The 22,892-nt window shown below is 45.3% G+C and overlaps 1 protein-coding gene across 2 annotated transcripts in view; it reads right to left on the bottom strand.

The window, feature by feature from the left end:
• Positions 1–22,892, bottom strand: part of CERK (ceramide kinase) — a 218,523-nt gene that overhangs the window by 5,556 nt on the left and 190,075 nt on the right. For both annotated transcript variants that reach the window (XM_069764981.1, XM_069764982.1), the window contains 3 exons: positions 15,062–15,138; positions 8,362–8,567; positions 5,678–5,895 (listed from right to left, as the gene is read on the bottom strand). In XM_069764981.1, the coding sequence (XP_069621082.1) occupies positions 5,678–5,895; positions 8,362–8,567; positions 15,062–15,138 (501 nt within the window). The remainder of the gene's footprint in view (positions 1–5,677; positions 5,896–8,361; positions 8,568–15,061; positions 15,139–22,892) is intronic.

Below are 22,892 nucleotides of genomic sequence, written 5' to 3'. Positions count from 1 at the left end.
CCCTATTCAGATAGCAAATCTTCCACTGCAACTTTGCCTTATAAGGCCATGTTCACACAGTGCGTTTTTTACCGCGGAACCGCGGCGGTTTTGCCGCTGCGGTTCCGCAGCTGTTTTCCATGCAGGGTACAGTACACTGTACCCTATGGAAAACAGGACACACTGTGCACATGGTCCGGAAATTGTAAAAAAAAAGACGCGCTGAATAGCTCCCGGAAAAAAGAAGGAGCATGTCAATTCTTCTTCCTGAACCGCAGCGGTTCTGCACCCATAGACCTCCATTGTGAGGTCAAAATCGCAGTAAAACCCGCAGATCAAAAATATATCTGCGGGTTTTACTGCGATTTGATGTGCAGAACCGCTGCAGCAGGAAGTGCGGGGGAGCGGGCGGAAGTGCGTGGGCGGAGTGTGGCTGCCCCCCCGTGCTCCGATCCCGCCCCCCCATGCTCCGATGCCCCCCCCCGTGCTCCGATGCCCCCCCCCAGTGCTCCGATGCCCCCCCCGTGCCCTAATCTCCCCCCCTTATACTTACCCGGCGTCCCGGTGTCCGTCCGGCCGTCTTCTCCCTGGGCGCCGCCATCTTGCAAAATGGCGGGCGCATGCGCAGTGCGCCCGCCGAATCTGCCGGCCGGCAGATTCGCTCCAAAGTGCATTTTGATCACTGAGATATAACCTATCTCAGTGATCAAAATAAAAAAATAGTAAATGACAACCCCCCACTTTGTCACCCCCATTGGTAGGGACAATAAAAAAAATTAAGAATTTTTTTTTTTTTTTTTTCACTAAGGTTAGAATAGGGTTAGGGTTAGGGTTAGGGTTAGGGTTAGGGTTAGGGGTAGGGTTAGGGTTAGGGGTAGGGTTAGGGGTAGGGTTAGGGGTAGGGTTAGGTATTTTCAGCCATTTTAGCCCTAAAAAGCTTCCTAGGAAACACACAGTAAAAAAAGGATAAAAAAACGCATCAAAAAACGCATCAAAAAACGCATCAAAAACGCATCAAAAACGGACAAAAAAAGGACCTGCGTTTTCTGCCAAGAGCTGCAGTTTTTTAAAAAAACTGTCCTGAAAAAAAAAGGATGGAAATCCTGAACGTGTGAACATACCCTTACTATCATAGTCAAGAAAACATAAAAGCTGGGATTTAGGTCAAATGTAGTCGTATAATTTAAGGTGATTGCACCCTGCAATGTATCCTTAGGAGACCTCTGTCGGGCTAGTATACTTAGGTAGGCCTTTGCAGAATAAATTAAACCGTGTAGTAATAATAATAATAATCTTTATTTATATAGCGCCAACATATTCCGCAGCGCTTTACAGTTTAACAGTTTCAAACACAAAAGTCATAAGTAACAACGTTAACAATACAATAATTAAAGCAAAATAAGACGACCCTGCTCGTGAGAGCTTACAATCTACAATGAGGTGGGGGAGATACAAAGTACAGGTGTGTATTTACAATGATGTATTTACAATCATGGTCCAGCCATCTTCAGGGGTTGGGGAACAGATGGGGATAGTGAATGGGCTACACACACACAAACATAACATAACTTTGATTAGTGAACGTGATAGGCCGCTCTGAACAAATGTGTTTTGAGCGAGCGCCTAAAACTATGCAAATTATGGATGGTCCTAATATCTTGGGGTAGAGCATTCCAGAGGATTGGCGCAGCACGGGAGAAGTCTTGGAGTCGGGAGTGGGAGGTACGGATTAGTGCAGAGGTTAATCGAAAGTCATTTGCAGAGCGCAGTGGTCTGTTAGGCTGATAGACAGAAATGAGGGAGGAGATGTAAGGAGGTGCCGCACTGTGGAGAGCTTTGTGGGTGAGAACAAGTACTTTGAATTGTATCCTGTAATGAATGGGTAGCCAGTGTAACGACTGGCGAAGAGCGGACGCGTCCGAGTAACGATTAGCCAGATGGACGACCCTGGCTGCTGCATTAAGGATGGACTGGAGAGGGGAAAGTCGAGTGAGGGGGAGGCCAATTAATAGAGCGTTACAGTAGTCCAGGCGGGAGTGGATCAGGGCGACCGTGAGGGTTTTAGCTGTCTCCATGGTGAGAAAAGGGCGAATTCTAGAGATGTTCTTTAGGTGTAAGCGGCACGAGCAGGCAAGAGATTGTATATGGGAGGTGAAGGAGAGATCGGAGTCAAACATAACACCCAGACAGCGCGCCTGCTGCCGGGGTGTTATTATGGTGTCACCCACGGAGAGGGAAATGTCAGATTTAGGGAGGTTAGTAGATGGTGGGAGCAGAAGAAGTTCAGTTTTGGAGAGGTTGAGTTTCAGATAGAGAGCGGACATGATGTTGGAGACTGCGGACAGACAGTCAGTGGCATTCTGTAGTACAGCGGGGGTAAGGTCAGGGGATGACGTATATAGTTGTGTGTCGTCGGCATAAAGATGGTACTGAAAGCCAAATCTGCTGATGGTCTGTCCAATTGGGGCCGTGTAGAGAGAGAACAGAAGGGGGCCAAGGACTGAGCCCTGAGGTACCCCAACAGTGAGAGGAAGAGGAGATGAAGTGGAGCCAGAGAACAGAACACTGAAGGAGCGGTCGGAAAGATAGGAGGAGAACCAGGAGAGAGCAGTGTCCTTAATGCCTAGTGACTGGAGCCTAGAGAGCAGGAGAGGGTGGTCAACAGTGTCAAAAGCTGCAGAAAGGTCGAGAAGAATGAGCAGAGAGTGGTCACCATTACGTTTTGCTGTCAGAAGGTCATTAAAGGTGTAGTAAACATCTATTTACAATGGGACCTTAAAATAGGCATATACCACAGTAAGCCTATAATACGTCTCACTACATGGTTACACTATTTTCTGTGAAAAGTATAGATCATAGAATCTTCCTGATAAGAGTGTACAGGGGAGATATTTACTTAAAGGGAACCACTCCAGAAATGCTAATTAGTGGAATACTCAGGGAAGACATGGAGACACTTTTGACTTAATGGCAGGTCCTCTGACTTACTGGAGCAGGAGCAACTATGGGGAAATAGTTATGTAATATCCCCACTTGCTTCCAGTCAGCAGGGTGGTGCAGAGAGCTGTTAAAGTCACTGTCCACTGAAAAGGGGGCTGTTATCACTCCCCAGCACACTGACTGACAGCCTGCAGGCTGTCAGGCAAAGTGACAGGGAGTGATAACAGCAAGTTCACTGTAGCAGCTGCTCCTGAAAGCTGGCTATACATAATTTACCACTACTTTACTGCAGTTACGATATCCCTATCTGTTGGAAAATAGGATTTCTAGAGGTGACAGGTTCCAGGAACCATTCTCATAAAACAAAATACACTGTGTTATGCCTACTACAGTGCCTGAGAAGACAGTACATGGCATAAGGATCCTCTCTGAGCCAGTCTTGGAATCATAAGGTCATGGATAATGGCCACCTCTGGATTTATGCTATGCATAACATAGGCATAAATAATACAGTCATGGCCGGAAGTATTGGCACCCTTGAAATTGTTCCAGAAAAGGAAGTATTTCTCCCAGGAAATAATTTCAGTTACCGGTATATATGTTTTATTATACAAATATTTATTTCCTTTGTGTTTATTAGAACACCACAAAAAGAGAGGAATAAAAGAAAAATTGCACATAATTTCACACAAACCCCCCAAAATAGGCAGGACAAAATTGTAAGGCAACGTGAAATTTGAAGGCTACCAAAGGATTTTCTGCAGCAATGTAGTGCCCAGTGTCAGAAAGCTGGGTTTGCATACTAGGTCATGGGTCTTCCAGGAGGACAATGTCCACTAACACACTTCACGAAGCACCCAGAAATAGATGGAAACAAAGAGCTGGAGAGTTCTGAAGTGGCCAGCAATGAGTCGAGTCTGGATCTAAATCCCATTGAACACCTGTGGAGAGATCTTAGAATTGCTGTCCGGAGAAGGCATTCCTCAAATATGAGAGGCCTGGAGCAGTTTGCAAAAGAATAGTGGCTCAAAACTCCAGTTGAGAGGTGTAAGGAGCTTGTTGATGGTTATAAGAAGCGATTGACTGCAGTTATTTATTCCAAAGGGTGTGCAACCAAATATTAAGTTGAGGGTGCCAACAATTTTGTCTGGTCCATTTTAGGGGCTTTGTGTGAAATGATGTCCAATTTGCCTTTTTTCTCTGTTTTTTTTTGTGTTGTTCCAATACACAAAAGGAACTAAGCATAACTATAACAACATATGTGTAATTGCAATAATTCTCTGGGAGAAATACCGTATATACTGGAGTATAAGCCGAGATTTTCAGCCCAAAATTTTGGGCTGAAAGTGCCCCTCTCGGCTTATACTCGAGTCACGGTAGTGGTGGGGTCGGCGGGTGAGGGGGAGAGGGCGCTGAGGTACTTACCTAGTCCTGGCGATCCTGACGCTCAACCTGCCGTCCCACGGTCTTCGGTGCTGCAGCTTCTTCCCCTCTTCAGCGGTCACGTGGGACCGCTCATTAGAAAAATGAATAGGCGGCTCCACCTCCCATAGGGGTGGAGCCGCGTATTCATTTCTCTAATCAGCGGTGCCGGTGACCGCTGATAGAGAAAGAGGCTGCGGCACCGAAGACCAGCTGTGACAGGCAGAGGGAGCGTCAGGATCGCTGGGACTAGGTAAGTATGTAATATTCACCTGTCCGCGTTCCAGCCGCCGGGCGCCGCTCCATCTTCCCGGCGTCGCTCCGCTCTGACTGTTCAGGTCAGAGGGCGCGATGACGCATATAGTGTGCGCGGCGCCCTCTGCCTGATCAGTCAGTGCGCAGAGACGCCGGGACCGGACGCTGGGAGCTGCAAGCAAGAGAGGTAAGTATGGCATTTTTTTTTTTTTATTGCAGCAGCAGCAATGGCAGAGCTTTCTATGGCACAGCTATGGGGCAGTACTGAACGGCACACAGCACTATATGGCAGCTATGGGGCAGTACTGAACGGCACACAGCACTATATGGCAGCTATGGGGCAGTACTGAATGGCACACAGCACTATATGGCAGCTATGGGGCAGTACTGAACGGCACACAGCACTATATGGCAGCTATGGGGCAGTACTGAACGGCACACAGCAGTATATGGCAGCTATGGGGCAGTACTGAATGGCACACAGCACTATATGGCAGCTATGGGGCAGTACTGAACGGCACACAGCACTATATGGCAGCTATGGGGCAGTACTGAACGGCACACAGCACTATATGGCAGCTATGGGGCAATAATGAACGGTGCAGAGCACTATATGGCAGAGCTTTCTATGGCACATCTATGGGGCAATAATGAACAGTATGGAGCATTATATATGGCACAGCTTTATATGGAGCATCTTATGGGGCAATAATGAACGGTATGGAGCATCTATTTTTATTTTTGAAATTTACCAGTAGCTGCTGCATTTCCAGCCTAGGCTTATACTCGAGTCAATAAGTTTTCCCAGTTTTTTATGGCAAAATTAAGGGGGTCAGCTTATACTCGGGTCGGCTTATACTCGTGTATATACGGTACTTCATTTTCTGGAAAAATTTCAAGGGTGCCAACACTTTCAGCCATGACTGTATTTTGCCCACCGTGAAGCATAATATGTAGAGATATTTAATAGATTTGTACTGTCATTTTTAATGGCCAACTGTACAATTCACGTTTGAGTCAATACATATCCAACAGGAAGACAGATCAGACAGGTTCCATAGACAAAAACAGGGAGATGTACCTCATTTCAAGGGCAGTTTGTTCCAAAGTCTCCCCATCACAATTCCACACGCTGTTCAGATGGTTGCACCCACAAGAGGGGTGGTCTGTGCAAATCTGAGCAAAGTTCTTTTTGCCTATAATCTCCAAATCTGTGCTTTCAGCATCTTCCTCTTCGAAGTGTTTTGGAGTAAACTGAAAACTCTTTATTCGATAAACATCCACAAATGGAAAATCAAACTATAAAAATAAACAAAGGAGTAACATGTTGTTAGAGGTATGTGACGCAAATGGCAGAAATCAAACCCAGGATCATGACTTGTGTCCCTGTGCCATATGCAGGTACATTTTCAGGGTTATGTAATAAACAGATTGACCTGTTTCAAATATTGCTTATTGTGTACAAGTGATAGAGACATTTTCTGCTGTAAATCAACGGCATCAGCTACATGTTATTTAATGGATGCCTAGGGTGGTTTTATAAGCGGGAAGAATAAACCTGACCTAAGGAGGCGTCTTCCAAACACTGTCACATTCACATACTGTGGGCCCAACTCAGGAAAGTATTCTCACCTAGTTTCTGGCATAAAACACCTTTAAGTGCAGCTGTGTTGGGGGCAGGATGAGGTGTGGCAAATCCCATTAGACCCTTCCAAATGTGAGGCCGTATGTCTGCAGAGCCATATGGTACTGGTGCAAGAGTTGTGTATGTTGTATGTTTGCTTGTAGTACTAGACTGACTGCATGTTGTAGGCAGTGAGTATCTTGGTAATGTGCAGGCGGCAAAGCCCGTGTGCATGACGTGCAGGCGGCAGAGCACGTGGGCGTGACATGCAGGCGGCAGAGCCCGTGGGCGTGACGTGCAGGTGGCAGAGCCCGTGGGCGTGACGTGCAGGTGGCAGAGCCCGTGGGTGTGACGTGCAGGCGGCAGAGCCTGTGTGCGTGACGTGCAGGCAGCAGAGCCCTTGTGCGTGACGTGCAGGCAGCAGAGCCCATGTGCGTGACGTGCAGGCAGCAAAGCCCGTGTGCGTGACGTGCAGGCAGCAGAGCCCGTGTGCGTGACATGCAAGCAGCAGAGCCTGTGTACGTGACGTGCAGGCAGCAGAGCCTGTGTGCGTGATGTGCAGGCAGCAGAGCCTGTGTGCGTGACGTGCAGGCAGCAGAGCCCGTGTGCGTAACGTGTAGGCAGCAGAGCCCGTGTGCGTGATGTGCAAGCGGCAAAGCCTGTGTGCATAATGTGCAGGTAGCGGAACATTTAATGGAATCTGTAAGTAGATGAGCCCTGCAGGCTCTGTGTGTTGGCAGATGGTACCCAGACCCAGCATTGGGCAGAGGAAGGTGGGGTATGTAGCAAAGACAGGAAGACCTGGGTTAAATTTTAGCACTGCAGGTCTTCAAGGGACTCAGTTTGAACAGTCATATTGTGCTGACAAAGTCCTACCACTCAGTGCTTCACGGCGGGGCCAATCATTTAATGACACCTCCCCATTTGCTTGTTTTCCCTCAATCTCCACCTCCACTCTTCTCCGATTGACAGCTCTGGGTTCCTAGAGCCAGAGAAGGGTGAGGATGGATGAAAAACTAACATGTAGGAAGGTGGATTTAAATGGCCATGCCATGGTGCACCGAGCGCCTGTACTTGGCTTGAAGAGTCATTCTGTGCTGACAGAGTCCATTTAATTAGATGCCCCTCACTAGCTTTAACAAAAAAAAAAAACAGTACCTGTGTTCACCTTGGTGTGTCAGTCTGCTGAATGAAGTGGAGTGTGCTGAAACTGGCGATTGTCCAGCAAAAATGTGAGCTGTAGCTGTGTGAGAGACATGCCAGAGTCTCTCTCTGAATGGAGACTGCATGGGTCAGCTGGAAAAGCTGAGCAGTCTGTGTGTTGGAGCTGCAGAGAACGTGCAGAAGCTGCAGAATACTTCTGTTTGGCATGAGAAGATGCTGGAGCTCAGGTTGAAGGGGATATCGAGAATAGTGGGATTGTGCCTCTTCTGTGTATGAAGGAGAAAGGACTGTAATCTGTTTGGCTGAGCCCGCACTGACATGTTTGTGTCCTGCTAAATTAACTGTATATTTGCTGTAATACTTTTGTGTGCAGAAATGGCTGTTTTTGGTTTTGAATCCCTTGGAGTTTTATGAAAACAATAAAACGGCACCTTTGGACCAAACCGGATTGCCTGTGTGAATGATGCCTATTGGCTACCTGAGACAGTGAATTAGATAGGATATTGGCGGTTGAAAAATGGGATTTCCTGGGGCCATTATCTCTGACAATCTAGGGAGGAAGACAGTTAGTAGTATAGGAGTTTGCACTACAAGGAAATTCTGCTACTCCTCAGTCACATGGGACAACCTACTCTTGTTCCCAAGAAAAGAAGAAAACAAAATTGCAAAGGACTGAATAATGATACTAAAAGGGGTGAAAAATAGAACTGGAAAGTTTTTTTTTTTTTGCATTGATAAGTCAAGAGAATGATTGTGGTGACTGTTTTCACATAAGAGGTAGTCGAGACGGGAAGAAAAAACAAGACGACTACCAAATCAAACATATTTAAAGGCTGTTCCCCCTATAGAATATATTAATACGCTAAATGAATGAGAACCACCTGCTTCATTTTGTGCTCTCTCGCTGTCCAATCTCAGTGGCTCAGCCTATAGTATGTAGGTGCCAACTAGATTTTTCCTTTTCTATAATGAATTACCTGATCGCTATTGCTGGTTGTATGTCTGATAAGGTGCAGAAGAAAATTTAATCTTGAGCATTTGCGAACTAAAATCAGATCAGCCGTTCCATCTGCCAAGTGAGCTGCTGGTGACAGGCCTCTCGGACTGCGCGGACAGGCACAACTCATGCTGGCCGCGTTAATAGCCATGAATTTTCCTTTGATTGTTGTCCAATCTTCTTGTTCTAAAACAGCAACAATTTTATATTTAATCAACAGACAATGAATTCACTCCACTAAAAATCAAAACTCATGTATTGCCAGTCAAGTTATGAAAAAATTGCAATTTTTTTTTTGCAACAATGCAGACATAACTACTTGTATATTCTCATGTTCACAATCACTTATATTCTCATCTAATTTATAAATTATGATGCAGGTATCAATGAATATGTTAAAAATGGGGTTCAATATGAAAACCGTGATGTACGCAGGTCCATTGAAGTCCATTAAAGTTACAGAAACAGCAATTAATTTACACGAATGGCAAATAGGACATGATTGGGAAATCTTCTCTTCAAATAAGAGGTGTCTCAGCTTCTTGGCTTCTTAAAGGGAATCTGTCACCAGATTTTTCCTGTGAAATCTGAGAGCACCATGATGTAGGAGCAGAAACCTTGATTACAGGGATGTGTCACTTACTGGGCTATGTGTTGCTCATTCAATACAATCAGTTTTATATCAGCAGATTATCAGTACAGGACAAGCTGCCAGGTGCCTCCTAGTCTAGCCACACCTACAGGATTGATTACCAGCTCTCTGTCACTATACAATGTACACAAAAAGCTGTGATGTGGGTGGGGTTAGACAGAGCTCAGCATCTGAGCTATGATAGATCTGCAGCCGAAAAAACTAACTCTTATCACAACTGCTGCATCCAGTAAACCAAGGGGTACAATGCTGGAATCGGGGTCACTACCTCATGCTGCTGTCAGATTACAAAGCAAAACCCGCTGAAGGATTCCCTTTAAATAGAGATCATTGATGTACATGTAAAGGTCAATAATGTGCACACACGGGCCTGTCTGGATCTCACATGACAAATCCTTTTCGACTTAATCACCCTATGGTCTTTCATTAGTTTGCATGCAGGCCAGTTTCGTTCACTAGAGTTCACATAGTGCTACTCTCTAACTCCATTTGTAAGGCAAATACATAAGTCCCAGTACAGTCAGGCTTATTTTTGGATATAGTTTCTAAGCAAATCAATTTCAGAACCACCAAGCATGCCACTGCCATCTAGACTGCCTGGGAGCTAATTAACTCCGTTATTGAGGCACTGACTCAAAGTAATTACTACAGTAAAAAAAAATAGGTTTCTGGTTGTTTTCTGCTTACCTAAAACAAAAAGATAATGACAAGGAAAAAAATAGTCAGTCAGGCAAAAGAATGACATTCACAGCTGATTGAATCCTGTTCACAGCTGATTTGGTGGGCTGAAAGAGTACAGATCCATGTCCAGTCAAAGCTACTACATTCATGTCTACCCAGAGGTCACTGGAAACTTGTCATTGTTCTACATGTGTTTACAGGCTCTGTAATGCTGAAAATCACTGGGAAGTACAAACACGAGAAAAACTATTTGGCTCGCAGGCCATGCCTCTAGAGACACTCACTGCATGATCCACGACAAGAATAGAAAGGTACAGACAAAATAATGAAACCATTATTTATACACAGTCGATAACTAATACAAAGACATGTAATTGTTGTTACGCCAAGGTAAGGTTTTAGTAATAATATACGTAATTCTCGACTTTCTATAGTCGTAAATAGGGTTGAGCGACTTTTACTTTTTTAGGGTTGAGTCGGGTTTTGCGAAACCCGACTATCTCAAAAGTCGAGTCGAGTGAAATCGGCCGATTATAGCGAAAAGTCGGGGATCGACCGAAACACGAAACCCAATGCAAAGTCAATGGGAAATCTAACTTTTTTTTTTTTCTCTCTCTCTCTCTGAACAGAAAGCTGGTGTTACACATTGCAAATCGCTACAGCGCACAAGCGACAAGATGGCGATAGGCGTCCACGCCCCTAAGACCTATGTCATCACTCTGCCCACGCTCCTTCATTGGCTGAAAAAATGGCGCCAAACGCGTCATACGAAGCGCGACTTTGGCGCGAAGATCTCCGACCGCATGGCCGATCCCACACTAGGATCGGGTCGGGTTTCATGAAACCCGACTTTGCCAAAAGTCGGCGACTTTTGAATTTGTCCGATCCGTTTCGCTCAAGCCTAGTCGTGAACTTTCATGTGTTTTTTTTCTTCAAATTGAGTGCTCCATCAGATGCCACATGTATGGAGCTTTTCTGTCCTAGGAGCACAGTACGAGGTCTAGGGAGAATTGCTTCTAATTGTGAAGCCCGCCAGTGGTCTTAAGGAGTCAATAGTCCAGGCAATGCTCCCTGGGAAAAGAGGTAGGCAAATTAACTCTCCTTCTGAAGAAAGAAGGCTGTCCCTTAAGTGCAACTTATTGGAAGTAGCCACCCTATCATGTCTGACTTGTTAACAAGCCTTGCCGTATGTTTGAAGCCACCCAATACACCATAGATGGCTGTCAGCTGCCCGCCGAACCATCGATTGGCCATCTCGGACATCTTTCACACACACACACGCACGCTCTGCCAAAAACTCTCGTGTTCTGCATGAGAACCACTGCCAGACATCTCTGGCGGTGGCTTATCTCAGGGAAAACAAAGGATATACAGTCTACAAATCAAATTTGACAGATCCTTAACTCCCTGGAAAATCATCTGTATGTGGGCCCATAAATATAAGACTGTCGGCTGAACCCGCCGATACGGACGTGACAATGTGTATGGGGGCTTTAGAATACTGGACAGTTAGTGTCTCTTCTTTTTCCTTAGTCATGCTGCAAGGTTTGAATTGGAGCCCTGTGACTGAGAAATCAAGAACTCAAGCATTATAGAATTATGAATAAATTGAAAACTAAAAAAAGGGAAAAAGGATATTTTGAGGGCAGACATTCAGTAAAAGAATGAGAATACACAAGTAGAAATGCCCTTTAGTATGTATTCTGACTGGTCATGCCTGACCCGATGGTGGTTTATCTTACTTTAGTAGCGCATTTGTGCAGTTATTCACAGTATACAAGGTTAGGCTTCTGAAGGACTACAAGAAAGCTCTGTGAAATCTAGCTACTTAGCCCACAGAAAGTGCCTCAGCCATTTCTCTCCATTCATCAGTCGGTAAGAGGAAATGAGAGGAAAATGAAGCAGGAGACAGCTCTGTTCACAGCACCTGAGTCAATAATATGCAGATAAATAGGAAACATGGACGCTTCCCTCATCGCAGTGTGACAGGGCAATCAAGAAGTCACACAATCTACAATGAGCACACAGCATATAGAAAACTCTCCTATATGTTGACTCTGGCAATTAGTTCACATTGAAGTTCCTGTGGGCAAGAAGCCTGAATGTCACTCATGCCAAACACTGAGAAACAGGACTATCTGCCAATCCCATAATTGTTTTTTGCTTCCCAAGACATCTGGAGAAATCAATCGAACAAATGCGCCAAATACGATAAACCCATTAGTCTTTGTTCACATTAACCTTGTCAGCGGCAGCAGCAGATGGGGTTAACAATCGCCCAGCATTTCTAGATAAACGGTTACAACGTACGCCACCGGTTGATAGCATGACATCACAAAGGTGAATAAACACGCTGAAAGCAATATTTTGTCCTTGCTTCCAGATGAGCTAATTATGTGACTTCCACCTGTGCTGTAATAAGAGATTTCAGACAATAATACAAGTCATTTACTGTCCATCTGTTATACAAAAAGGCCGACACTCGCTGTTCCCAATCACACAGCAGCTTGATCACTCTCCTTCCTGCCCTGTATTTCATAGAAACACAGATGGGTTTTTGGTTTTAGTCCAGTTAAAAACATCGTGAAATTAAAATGAGTATTGTAATTATTGTAAAATTAAATCACCTATTCTATAAAATCGACACACCACCTTCAATACTCCAGATTTCACACTCTTTCTAACAAAAGGTCTGCTATTGCCAGCCTAATTATGGACACGATTCACCATCATTGTATTACAAGGCCCCCGAGCATAGGCGGTAGAAACTGGTCGCCACAATGAACAGCCAAAACCAGTCTGATCAACCCACTAGGATGCTTTTTACATGGCCAAAAAAGATAGGAAATACGCATTTTAATTATAAGAGATGGTTAGGTAACATGTTTTTTTCCTAAGATATCTTGACATATCATACATACAAAATGCCAACATATAAAAGGGGTTGTCTGGGCAAAATGAAATGGTAAATAAAAAAAATAACAAATGAGACTTTGCTCCCCTACCACCACTTACCTAGATAGAGCGCATGCCACTACATGGTCTGCATTTACAATGAAAGGAAGAAATCACTGTTCAAGAGGCAGCAAGACTTACGCATCCTGTGATTGATTGCCATGGGTAACATCACACATAATGCGTTGTGCAAGTCAACTAGCAACAGCGGCCAACCACTTCCTGCTGCCGCCTAAAGGGGTTTGCCGAGCTAGAAATGAAATGTCATCCCTGATACAATTCAAATTGCCTCCCCTTCTCGTCATGTATCAAGACGGGCTGCAGACTGAAGACATAGAGCTCCTGAGACTTGTGTCTCAACTGACCAGAGCTATAGCACATTTGCCTCAGTTGGCTGGAAACAGGTCTGTGATATGCGAAGAAATATATCTATTCCTTGCGGAGCAAAAGAGTTTATCTCAAACATTATGCTCTTCGATTACTTGCCAGTTGGACGCAGTCAGTCTCTATGCATTGCTATAAAGCTGTCAGACTGACGGAGAAGGATGATGATGTTAGAGATCTCCTTGTCGAGCACAATGTGGGTTAAGACACATTTCTTCACATATAAAAAGAACCTGGCACTCAACTTAGAAATATGCAAGTGATTTATTCAATCCCAGGCAGTGGTAAGATAAGGTACGACAAACGTTTCAGTCACATACGACGACCTTCATCAGTTACTGTGGGAATATATGATATTACAAAATATAACACTCAAAAACAAGGGGAAAATAATGCAAATATAATTATGTTGGGTGGGCGGAAGTCGTCCTGTGTTTTATTGGACAGCCTTGTGTTCCACCGCTGCATTCTGGTACCGGACATGATTTAATAAAAATGGTTATGCGTTTCAACAACGCAGGACAACTTCCGCCCACGACATATCCAGCTTACAGGCCAGATACGCTGCTTAGAGCAGCGATTAGATCACCCGCCCCCTTCCTCCTTGTTATAACTGGGCACTTTTGCTGTACGCCCCAGACCAGCGGTGGACACTTCGTCTGCAGCATCACCTTTCAGGTAAAGAAACCCCCCCCCCCCCCCCTCTACTGTATTCACAACGGATATCTCTCCTAATAAATAGATAGTACCATATCTATACATTTTTCCTTAGGCTGAGTCTGTATAAGATCTTTTTGCCCAAGACTGAACTTGCTTCAGACTTATCACCTACGGGTATGTCTTTAACCCTCTTTGTACCGCGCCCATGACCTATAGCTACCTGCTTATCACATGCTCTTATCCTCATTATATTTTAGGTATTAACCCCAACAATATCATTCAACCTTTTGGTTATAGCTGTTCACCCCACTATAACTCGAAGTACGGTATGTCATATGATTCATCTCTTCTTCTTGCACATGTCCATTTTTCACTATGTTGCCATGTAAGATCTGTATATACTTTATTTGCATTATTTTTCCCTTGTTTTTGAGTGTTATATTTTGTAATATCATATATTCCCACAATAACTGATGACTGTCGTCGTATGTGACAAAAACGTTTGTCGTACCTTATCTTACCACTGCCTGGGATTGAATAAATCACTTGCAAGTTTTTAAGTTGAGTGCCAAGTTCTTTTTATATATCACTACGGTTTGGGAACCTACCTTGGCACCACGATACTGCTGTGCACACGTTTATTTAGACATTTTTTCACATGTCACAGCCATGCTCCCAGCTGCCAACTAAGGTATGTGTTACAGCTCTTGTCAGTCTCTTGTACAGGTCTCGGGAGCTGTTCGTCTTCAGTTTACTGCCGTACCGATACTTGACTAGGACAGGCTGCAGTTTGAATTAGATAAGTGAACATTTTATCTCATTCTTGAAGAACCCCTTTAAATGGTGACATCTTCCTTCTGATGTAAATGAAGATCACATAGCGGTCTGTTCTCTAAACAAGTAAGTGCTAGTAGGAGAGTATAGCCCACTTTTTTATTTTTCAGTATAACTAGTCACTGGAACAATTTAAATTTTGCCTAGACTTTTTTCTTTTTCTAACCATAATGAGAAAAAAAAGCTGCAATATAAGAAAATGTTATTTCAACAAATTGTCTTACTTTATGCAATTGAATAGGTTACCATTGTCAAAAGTCTCAATTATTTTCACCTGTTGTCACGATTCACAAACAAGTTTAGGTTCAATTGCTATAATGGCAATGCCGTATTATTTCATTTTGCCAAGAGCTGTCATTTCTTTCTATACTAAACATTTGTATTTTGCCTTCTGACTGTTTCATATGTATGAAGTACATCCAGTCTAATCACAGGTTGGAAAAGAAAGTTTTTACAAAGGAGTTAAAATACTCTGTACAACAATAAGGCGGCAATTTCATTAACATGCCCTCACCATTGTTTTCTAACCCACAGGTCTTCGCTCTCTGCTGCTCCTCCAGCTGCTTACTACTTTGCCTGCAAATGTAGCACCTGGAACAGCAAAACATCTTGTTAGAAAAGACTACAACTATTTCTCTTAAAGGAATTGCACACCAATGCTTAACAAGAATAAAGCACTATGAGCAGATGGCTTTTAGGATGGAACTACTTTAATCTGATCGTTCTTTACCAATACAGCATGAAGAATGTTTGACTGGGGATAGCATCATTTTAATGGGGCAATCAGGCGAAATAGCTGTCGACTGAAAGTTACATAGTCCGTATGAATAAAAACTGGAGGGACAAAGGATCACACATAGGGTGTTATCCAGACAACAAGCATTTAACTATGTGGAAACTGATCACATGGTGGTATTGCGAGGAAGCACAATACTCAGCTCAGAAATAAAAGGTCCAGCTGCTGCTCTGCAGGTTGGTAGAGCCAACTTAGGCTACGTTCACATTAGCGTCGCGTCGCTGTTGCGTCGGCGACGCAGCGGCGACGCGCCCCTATGTTTAACATAGGGGACGCGTGCGTCTTTTTGCACGCGTTTTCCGACACGTGCGTCGTTTTAGACGCTAGCGTCGGACGCAAGAAAACGCTACAAGTTGCATTTTTCTTGCGTCCGATTTCGGCAAAAAACGACGCACGCGTCGCAAAACGCGCGCAAAAACGTGTGAACGTAGACTTAGATATGAGATGTGGAGAAGCTGATTTGCTGCTCTGCTGGTGCTTCAGCAGATAAAGATGTCAGAAAACACTTGAGATAGTGGAGTAGATTATGCAACTTTATTCTCAACGGGTTTCGAAGTGTACCCACTTATTCATTAGGAGAACCACTATCTCAAGTGTTTTCTGACATCTATATCTGTTGAGACGCCAGGAGTGCAGAAAATCCACCTCTCCACATCTCTACATAATCTGGACACCTTAGACTAGGACCTCTGGAAAAAAAAAATGAGGCAATTTCATATTTATTAACATGTAGATATTAGGCCTCTTTCACACATCAGTTTTTAGCCGACGGGCACAATTCGGCCATTTTTGAAAAAAACAGATCCGTTGCAAATTGTGAAAAACTGATGCGACTGAACCATTTTTCCGCTGGATCCGTTTTTGTTTTTTTTTAAACTGGGGATAGAGTTTGGACTTCCTGTTCCAGGGAGAGGGAGAGAGAGGGAGAGAGAGGGAGAGAGAGGGAGGGAGAAAGGGAGGGAGAGAGGGAGGGAGAGAGGGAAGGAGGGAGAGAGAGAAGGAGAGAGAGAGAGAGAGAAATACGTAAGCTACTTACCGGTAGCGGTGTTTTTTCAGGAGCCCATGACAGCACCACGAGAGGGGGGATCCGCCCTTCAGGGACAGGAAACCTACTGACATAAAAGGGCGGCAACTCTCTCCCGCATCAGTTGGTTTATAGAGCATAAGAGGGCCTTCCTGGTTAGTAGCATATAATCAACTTAAAATATGGTACAATTCACCCTGTTAGTAAACTTAGGGCTTGAAGATAAAGAAAGTGTTGACCCATACGACAAAAGGGTAGGGAATATAAGGGTGCTGTCTTGGGCTCCTGAAAAAACACCGCTACCGGTTAGTAGCTTACGTATTTATTCAGTTGCCATGACAGTACCACGAGAGACTTTCAGAGAAGTAAAAAGAGACTAGGGAGGGATAACTGCTTCAAGCACCCTTCTCCCAAATGTGAGGTCAGAGGAGCTACCCAGATCCACTCTATAGTGTCAAAAGAAAGTAGATGGAGAAGACCATGTGGCTGCCTTACAAATGTCTTCAACCGACACCTCTGATCTCTCCGCCCAGGATGTAGCCACGGCTCGAGTGGAGTGAGCTTTTATACCTTCCGGGATTTCCATGCCTGCTGCCGAATAAGCTAGAGAAATCGCCTCCCTGATCCATCTAGCTAGTGTGTTCTTTGATACCCTAAGTCCCTTCCTAACTCCCTGAAATGATACAAATAAGGAATTATCTTTTTTCCAGGTGTTTAAAGCTGAAATACTGTATACTTAAGAAGACACCTTCTTACATCTAAAGAATGAAAATTACGTTCCTTATCATTAGTGGGATTAGGACAGAATGAAGGCAGAACAACTTCTTGTAACCTATGAAATTTTGAAGCTACTTTTGGAAGATAAAGAGGATCAGGTTTTATAATAACTCTATCCTCCCTAAACTGCATGTACGGAGGTTGTCTAGATAAAGCTTGTAGATTACTAATCCTTCTCGTGGATGTGAGCGCAACTAAAGGTACCGTCACACTAGACGATATCGCTAGCGATCCGTGACGTTGCAGCGTCCTCGCTAGCGATATCGTCCAGTGTGACAGGCAGCAGCGATCAGGCCCCTGCTGTGATGTCGTTGGTCGGGGAAGAAAGTCCAGCACTTTGTTTCGTCGCTGGATCTCCTGCTGACATCGCTGAATCGGCGTGTGTGACGCCGATTCAGCGATGTCTTCGCTGGTAACCAGGGTAAACATCGGGTTACTAAGCGCAGGGCCGCGCTTAGTAACCCGATGTTTACCCTGGTTACCATCGTTAAAGTAAAAAAAACAACCACTACATACTTACCTACCGCTGTCTGTCCTCGGCGCTCTGCTTCTCTGCTCTGGCTGAGAGCACAGCGGCCGGAAAGCAGAGCGGTGACGTCACCGCTCTGCTTTCCGGCTGCCCGGCGCTCACAGCCAGAGCAGAGAAGCACAGCGCCGGGGACAGACAGTGGTAGGTAAGTATGTAGTGGTTGTTTTTTTTACTTTAACGATGGTAACCAGGGTAAACATCGGGTTACTAAGAGCGGGCCTGCGCTTAGTAACCCGATGTTTACCCTGGTTACCGGGGACCTCGGGATCGTTGGTCGCTGGAGAGCTGTCTGTGTGACAGCTCTCCAGCGACCAAACAGCGACGCTGCAGCGATCCCGATCGTTGTCGGTATCGCTGCAGCGTCGCTTAGTGTGACGGTACCTTAAGAGGGCCGTTTTTAATCACAGGATTTTTATTGGGATAGTATCAATAGGTTCAAACGGGGCTTGCGTTATAGCTGACAGCACAAGATTTAGGTCCCATGAAACTAGTTTTTGTTTAATGATTGGTCTAGATCTAGTAACTGCCTTGAAGATCCTGACTATCCAATGATTGCTCGCCAAATTACTACTGTATAGCACCCCCAGAGCTGACACCTGGACCCTGAGAGTGCTTGTTGCTAGGCCCATTTCTAGACCTTCCTGAAAGAATTCTAAAATTTGATTAATACAGGCTTTCTGATCGACCCGTGCTCCTGAAACTGCTAAGAATTTTTTCCAAATCCTGACAAATGTTTGTTGTAGAGATTTTCCTACTCTTTAGTAATGTATTTACAAGGTGCTGAGAAAAACCCCTTTCAAATTCCAAGCCGCTAGATGTAAATTGGTCACTTGTGGATGGAGAATTGGGCCCTGGGAGAGGAGATCTGGTATTTTCTGGGAGAATCCATGGCTGGGTAATGGACATCTTCCTCAGCCAAGGAAACCATGATCTTCTGGGCCAGAACAGGGCTATCAGGATTTCCCGGGCCCCGTCTTCCTGTATTTTCCGCAGAACTATTGGGATTAAGTTTAGAGGGTGAAAGACATAAGCAAGACTGAAGTGCCATGAGATTAGGAGAGCGTCCACTGCATATGGATTGTCTCTGGGGTTTAAAAAGCAGAATTGATGTAGCTTTCTGTTTTCTCGATTGTCAAAAAGATCTATGTCTGTGCATCCCCATAATTGTACGATCTGGTTGAAGATGGTCGGATTTAGTGTCCAATCTCCCTGTCTGAGACTGTTGCGGCTTAGATAGTCGGCCATGGTATTGAGCTTCCCCTTTATGTGAAGAGCTGTAAAAGATAGTAGATGATTTTCGGCCATCTGAAAAATACGATCCGCAACCTCCATTAATGAACCGGACCGAGTACCTCCTTGATGGTTAATGTAGGCTACGGTTACCTGGTTGTCGGAGAAAAGCCTGATGTGCCGACCCTTTAGGGGTATAAGAAACCTACTTAAAGCGCGTTCTACCGCTAATAATTCTTTTAGATTGGAAGATGAATTTTGTTCAGACTGAAACCACAGTCCCTGGACCCAACTACTCTCCAAGTGTGCCCCCCCATCCTCTGGAGCTAGAATCTGTAGTTATTACCCGAGTTACATGATTTGTCCAGGGAACTCCTCTACATAAATTTGGAATGTGTGTCCACCAATGTAATGATTGAATAGATTCAATGGATAGTGAGAATTTACTGTCAAGATGGGCTTTTAGGTGACCGAAATTATGTACAACGTCGCACTGTAACGTTCTGGTGTGATATTGAGCCCAGAGAACCGCCGGAATACATGACGTGAGAGAACCCAATAGCGACATTGCCCGTCTTACAGAGACTGATGGGATTATTAATTATTCTGGTCGCCAGCCGTTAGATACTATCTACTTTTGAATCTGGCAGGCGACATTCCTGCCGACTAGAGTCTATGACAAGACCCAGAAACTCCTGCATTTTTAGGGGCTGTAAACGAGATTTTTTGAGATTAATGATTTACCGCAATCTGTGCATTGCCGATGTCACCTTCCCAAATTGGTCCTTGCAATGTGACTCTGAATGTCCCACAATCAGTAAGTCATCCAGGTAGGGAATTATTAATATGTCCTGTTCGTGAAGGTGTGCCATAACTTCTACCATGATCTTAGTAAATACTCGGGGTGCGACCGCGACTCCGAAGGGAAATGCTCGATATTGAAAGAGCTCTATTGTGCCATCAAGTCAAACTGCCACCCTAAGGAATCGTTGGTGATCTACGTGTATTGGGACATGATAATAGGCGTCTTTCAGATCTAAGACAACCATGAAGCAATTGTTAAAGAGAAGTTTTATTGCCGTTTTTACAGACTCCATTTTGAAGGAAGGAACCAGCAGAAATGTATTCAGGCCTTTTAAATTAATGATGGTACAAAAGGATCCGTCAGGTTTCTTGACCAGAAAAAAAAGGGGAGTAGAACCCCTTACCTCTTTGTACCGTGGGCACTTTAACCAGAACCCCTTTTTGTTGAAGTTCCTGAACTTCCGACTCCAGTACCAATTGCTCTGCAGAAGAAGAACGGATGGGTGTTAAAGTAAATTTGTCTTGAGGAACCCGATGGAACTCGAACTTTAGATCAGCTTCAATAATATTGAGAATCCACGGGCTATTGGAGATTTGTAACCAGGCAGGATAGAAGGCAAAAAGCCTACCTCCTACCTGGTCCGGCAGTCATTGTGGTTTCTTATAGTCCCGGGAGGTATTAAACATATAACCTCTACCTCTTTTTCTATTATGGTCATATCTGGATCTTTCTCTATTTGACCTTCTGTGGTTAAACCATCCTCTATTGTAATCCCGTCTATAAGAGGGTCTTCCTAAGAAAGGGAATCGTTTTTAATTATCGTCTCCGCCTTTTCCAATAGTTCATCAAGAACCGGTCCAAATAAATGCACCCCTTCACAGGGAATGCTACATAGTTTTGATCTGGCCTGTAAATCCCCTGGCCAACATTTTATCCATAGAGCCCTACGGGCTGCGTTGGAAAGGGCTGAAGATCTGGTGCCCAATTTAACAGAATCTGCTGACGTATCTGAAAGAAAGGCTGCAGCGTCCTTAATTATAGGCATGGAGGACAGGATCTCATTTCTGGGAGCTTTGTTTTTGAGCTGATCCTCTAGCCGCTCAAACCACACCATTAGTGACCGTGCTGTGCAAGTGGCTGCAATTGCTGGTCTTAGGAACCCTGTCGATGTTTCCCAGGCACCCTTATGGAAAACGTCAGCCTTCCTCTATCTAGTGGATCTTTTAAATTTCCTAAATCTTCAAATGGAAGAGAGGTCCTTTTACATGCCTTGGCTACTGCTGCATCCAGCTTCGGGGCCTTGTCCCAAGAGCACAATGCTTCCTCCTCGAATGGATACCTTCTCTTAAATGCCGGTGGAAGCGAACCCTTCCTTTCGGGTTTTTTCCCCTCCCTTGTAATTAACGTATTTATTTTGTCCACCACCGGAAAAGACCTTCGGGATTTACGATCTAGACCTTTGAACATTATGTCCTGAAAGGAGCATTCTGACTAGGTCTCCTCAATCCCCATTGTGTTGTTAACCGCCTTAACTCTATCCAGCGAGAAACAGGCGTGGCCAGACTCGGTGTCTACAGACGAGGAGGATGATGGGAAGGAATCTGAGCTCAATTCATCCGAGTACGAATCCAAATCCGAAACTGGGGATCTAACGTCTTTCCTCTTTTTGACATCCGTTTTCTGAGACATGGATATAATAGAACCTCTGACTTCTTGTCTAACCATATCTCTTAAAGTGGAAGTAAGGTCAGGGGCCTCCTCCTCAATTAAGCATTGTATGCAGGGTTTACATAATCTCCTTTCATGACCATCTGGGAGTGGTTCACCACACTCGGCACACTCCCTATTTTTGGCTTTGGCAGAACATTTTCTCCCCTGACAAGGAGAGAAGGAATATAAGGCTACTTTCACACTAGCGTTTTTTTCAATACGTCACAATGCGTCGTTTATGGGAAAAAACGCATCCTGCAAAGTTGTCTGCAGGATGCGTTTTTGCCCCATAGACTAACATTAGCGACGCATTGCGACGCATTGACACACGTCGCAACCGTCGTGCGCTGGTTGCGCCGTGTTGTGGCGGACCGCCGGGAGCAAAAAACGTTACATGTAACGTTTTTTGCTGCCGACGGTCTGCCATTTCCGACCGCGCATGCACGGCCGGGACTCCGCCCCCACCTCCCCGCACCTCACAATGGGGCAGCGGATGCGCTGGAAAAATGCATCCGCTGGCCCCTGTTGTGCGGTGCATTCACTGCTAGCGTCGGTACGTCGGCCCGACGCTCTGCGACGGGCCGAGTCTGACGCTAGTGTGAAAGTAGCCTAAGGAGGAACAAACATCACTAAGTGAACTTTCACATAGATCACTTACCCAAACGTGCAGTGAGTGGTACCGTAATTGGCGGGGCGTCCTTCCTAACCGGTGATATTCTACGAATGAGGACTTGTCCAGCCTCGATTTCTGAGTATTCTTAACTCCACCAGCGCGACTACTGCCACTAGAACGTCACTGGGAGATCACCTGAGGCTCCTCCATAGACTGGAGCTGCTGCTGTTTGTGTGGCTGTGGTACTTCCTGCTCCAGTGACTCCATTATAAAAATGGGATAGAAGCGCCCAGCAGTCACCATACTCCTCCTTAAATATGCCCCCAAGGTACAGCCCCCTGATGGGGGTCAGCAGGCTCTCCAGGTGACCTGCCCGGTACCATGTTTAATGGTGGAGTGCTTCCCCCTCCAGGACCGCGCTCCAGAGGTCTTCGGCCCCCCAGAGGCCCGCCCGCACCCCCCCGCAATTACCGGGCACCGGAGTGACGTCATCGGACGGCTCTACTGTGCATGCCCGGCTGCGTCATCAGCCGCGTCATCCGGACACGCCCCTTTCGGTCGTGGCTGCGGCCCACGAGCCGACGCGCGACCGAGGACACCAGCACCACCCCGGACCGACGTGCATACCGCCCGCTAGGATGCGGACAGACCCCGGGAGGCCCCACCAGGCGCAGCCATGGATGAGGCTCCTCATACTCACCAGGTACCGTGACGATGGGCCCCAAAGAAGCAAGCACTTTACCCAAGGCTGCTTCCCCCTGCTGTCACCAACACAACAGTCCCGCTGCCGTGTGGTGCTTCCAGTATCCTAAATAGACCGAGGTAGGGGACCCCCGCTACCTGAATCCGTCTGCCAGGACT

The sequence above is a fragment of the Ranitomeya imitator genome, chromosome 4 (assembly GCF_032444005.1).
Source record: "Ranitomeya imitator isolate aRanImi1 chromosome 4, aRanImi1.pri, whole genome shotgun sequence".
Lineage (NCBI taxonomy): Eukaryota > Metazoa > Chordata > Amphibia > Anura > Dendrobatidae > Ranitomeya > Ranitomeya imitator.
The sequence above is the reverse complement of the archived record's forward strand: the minus strand, read 5'-3'. Positions and strand labels throughout refer to the sequence as shown.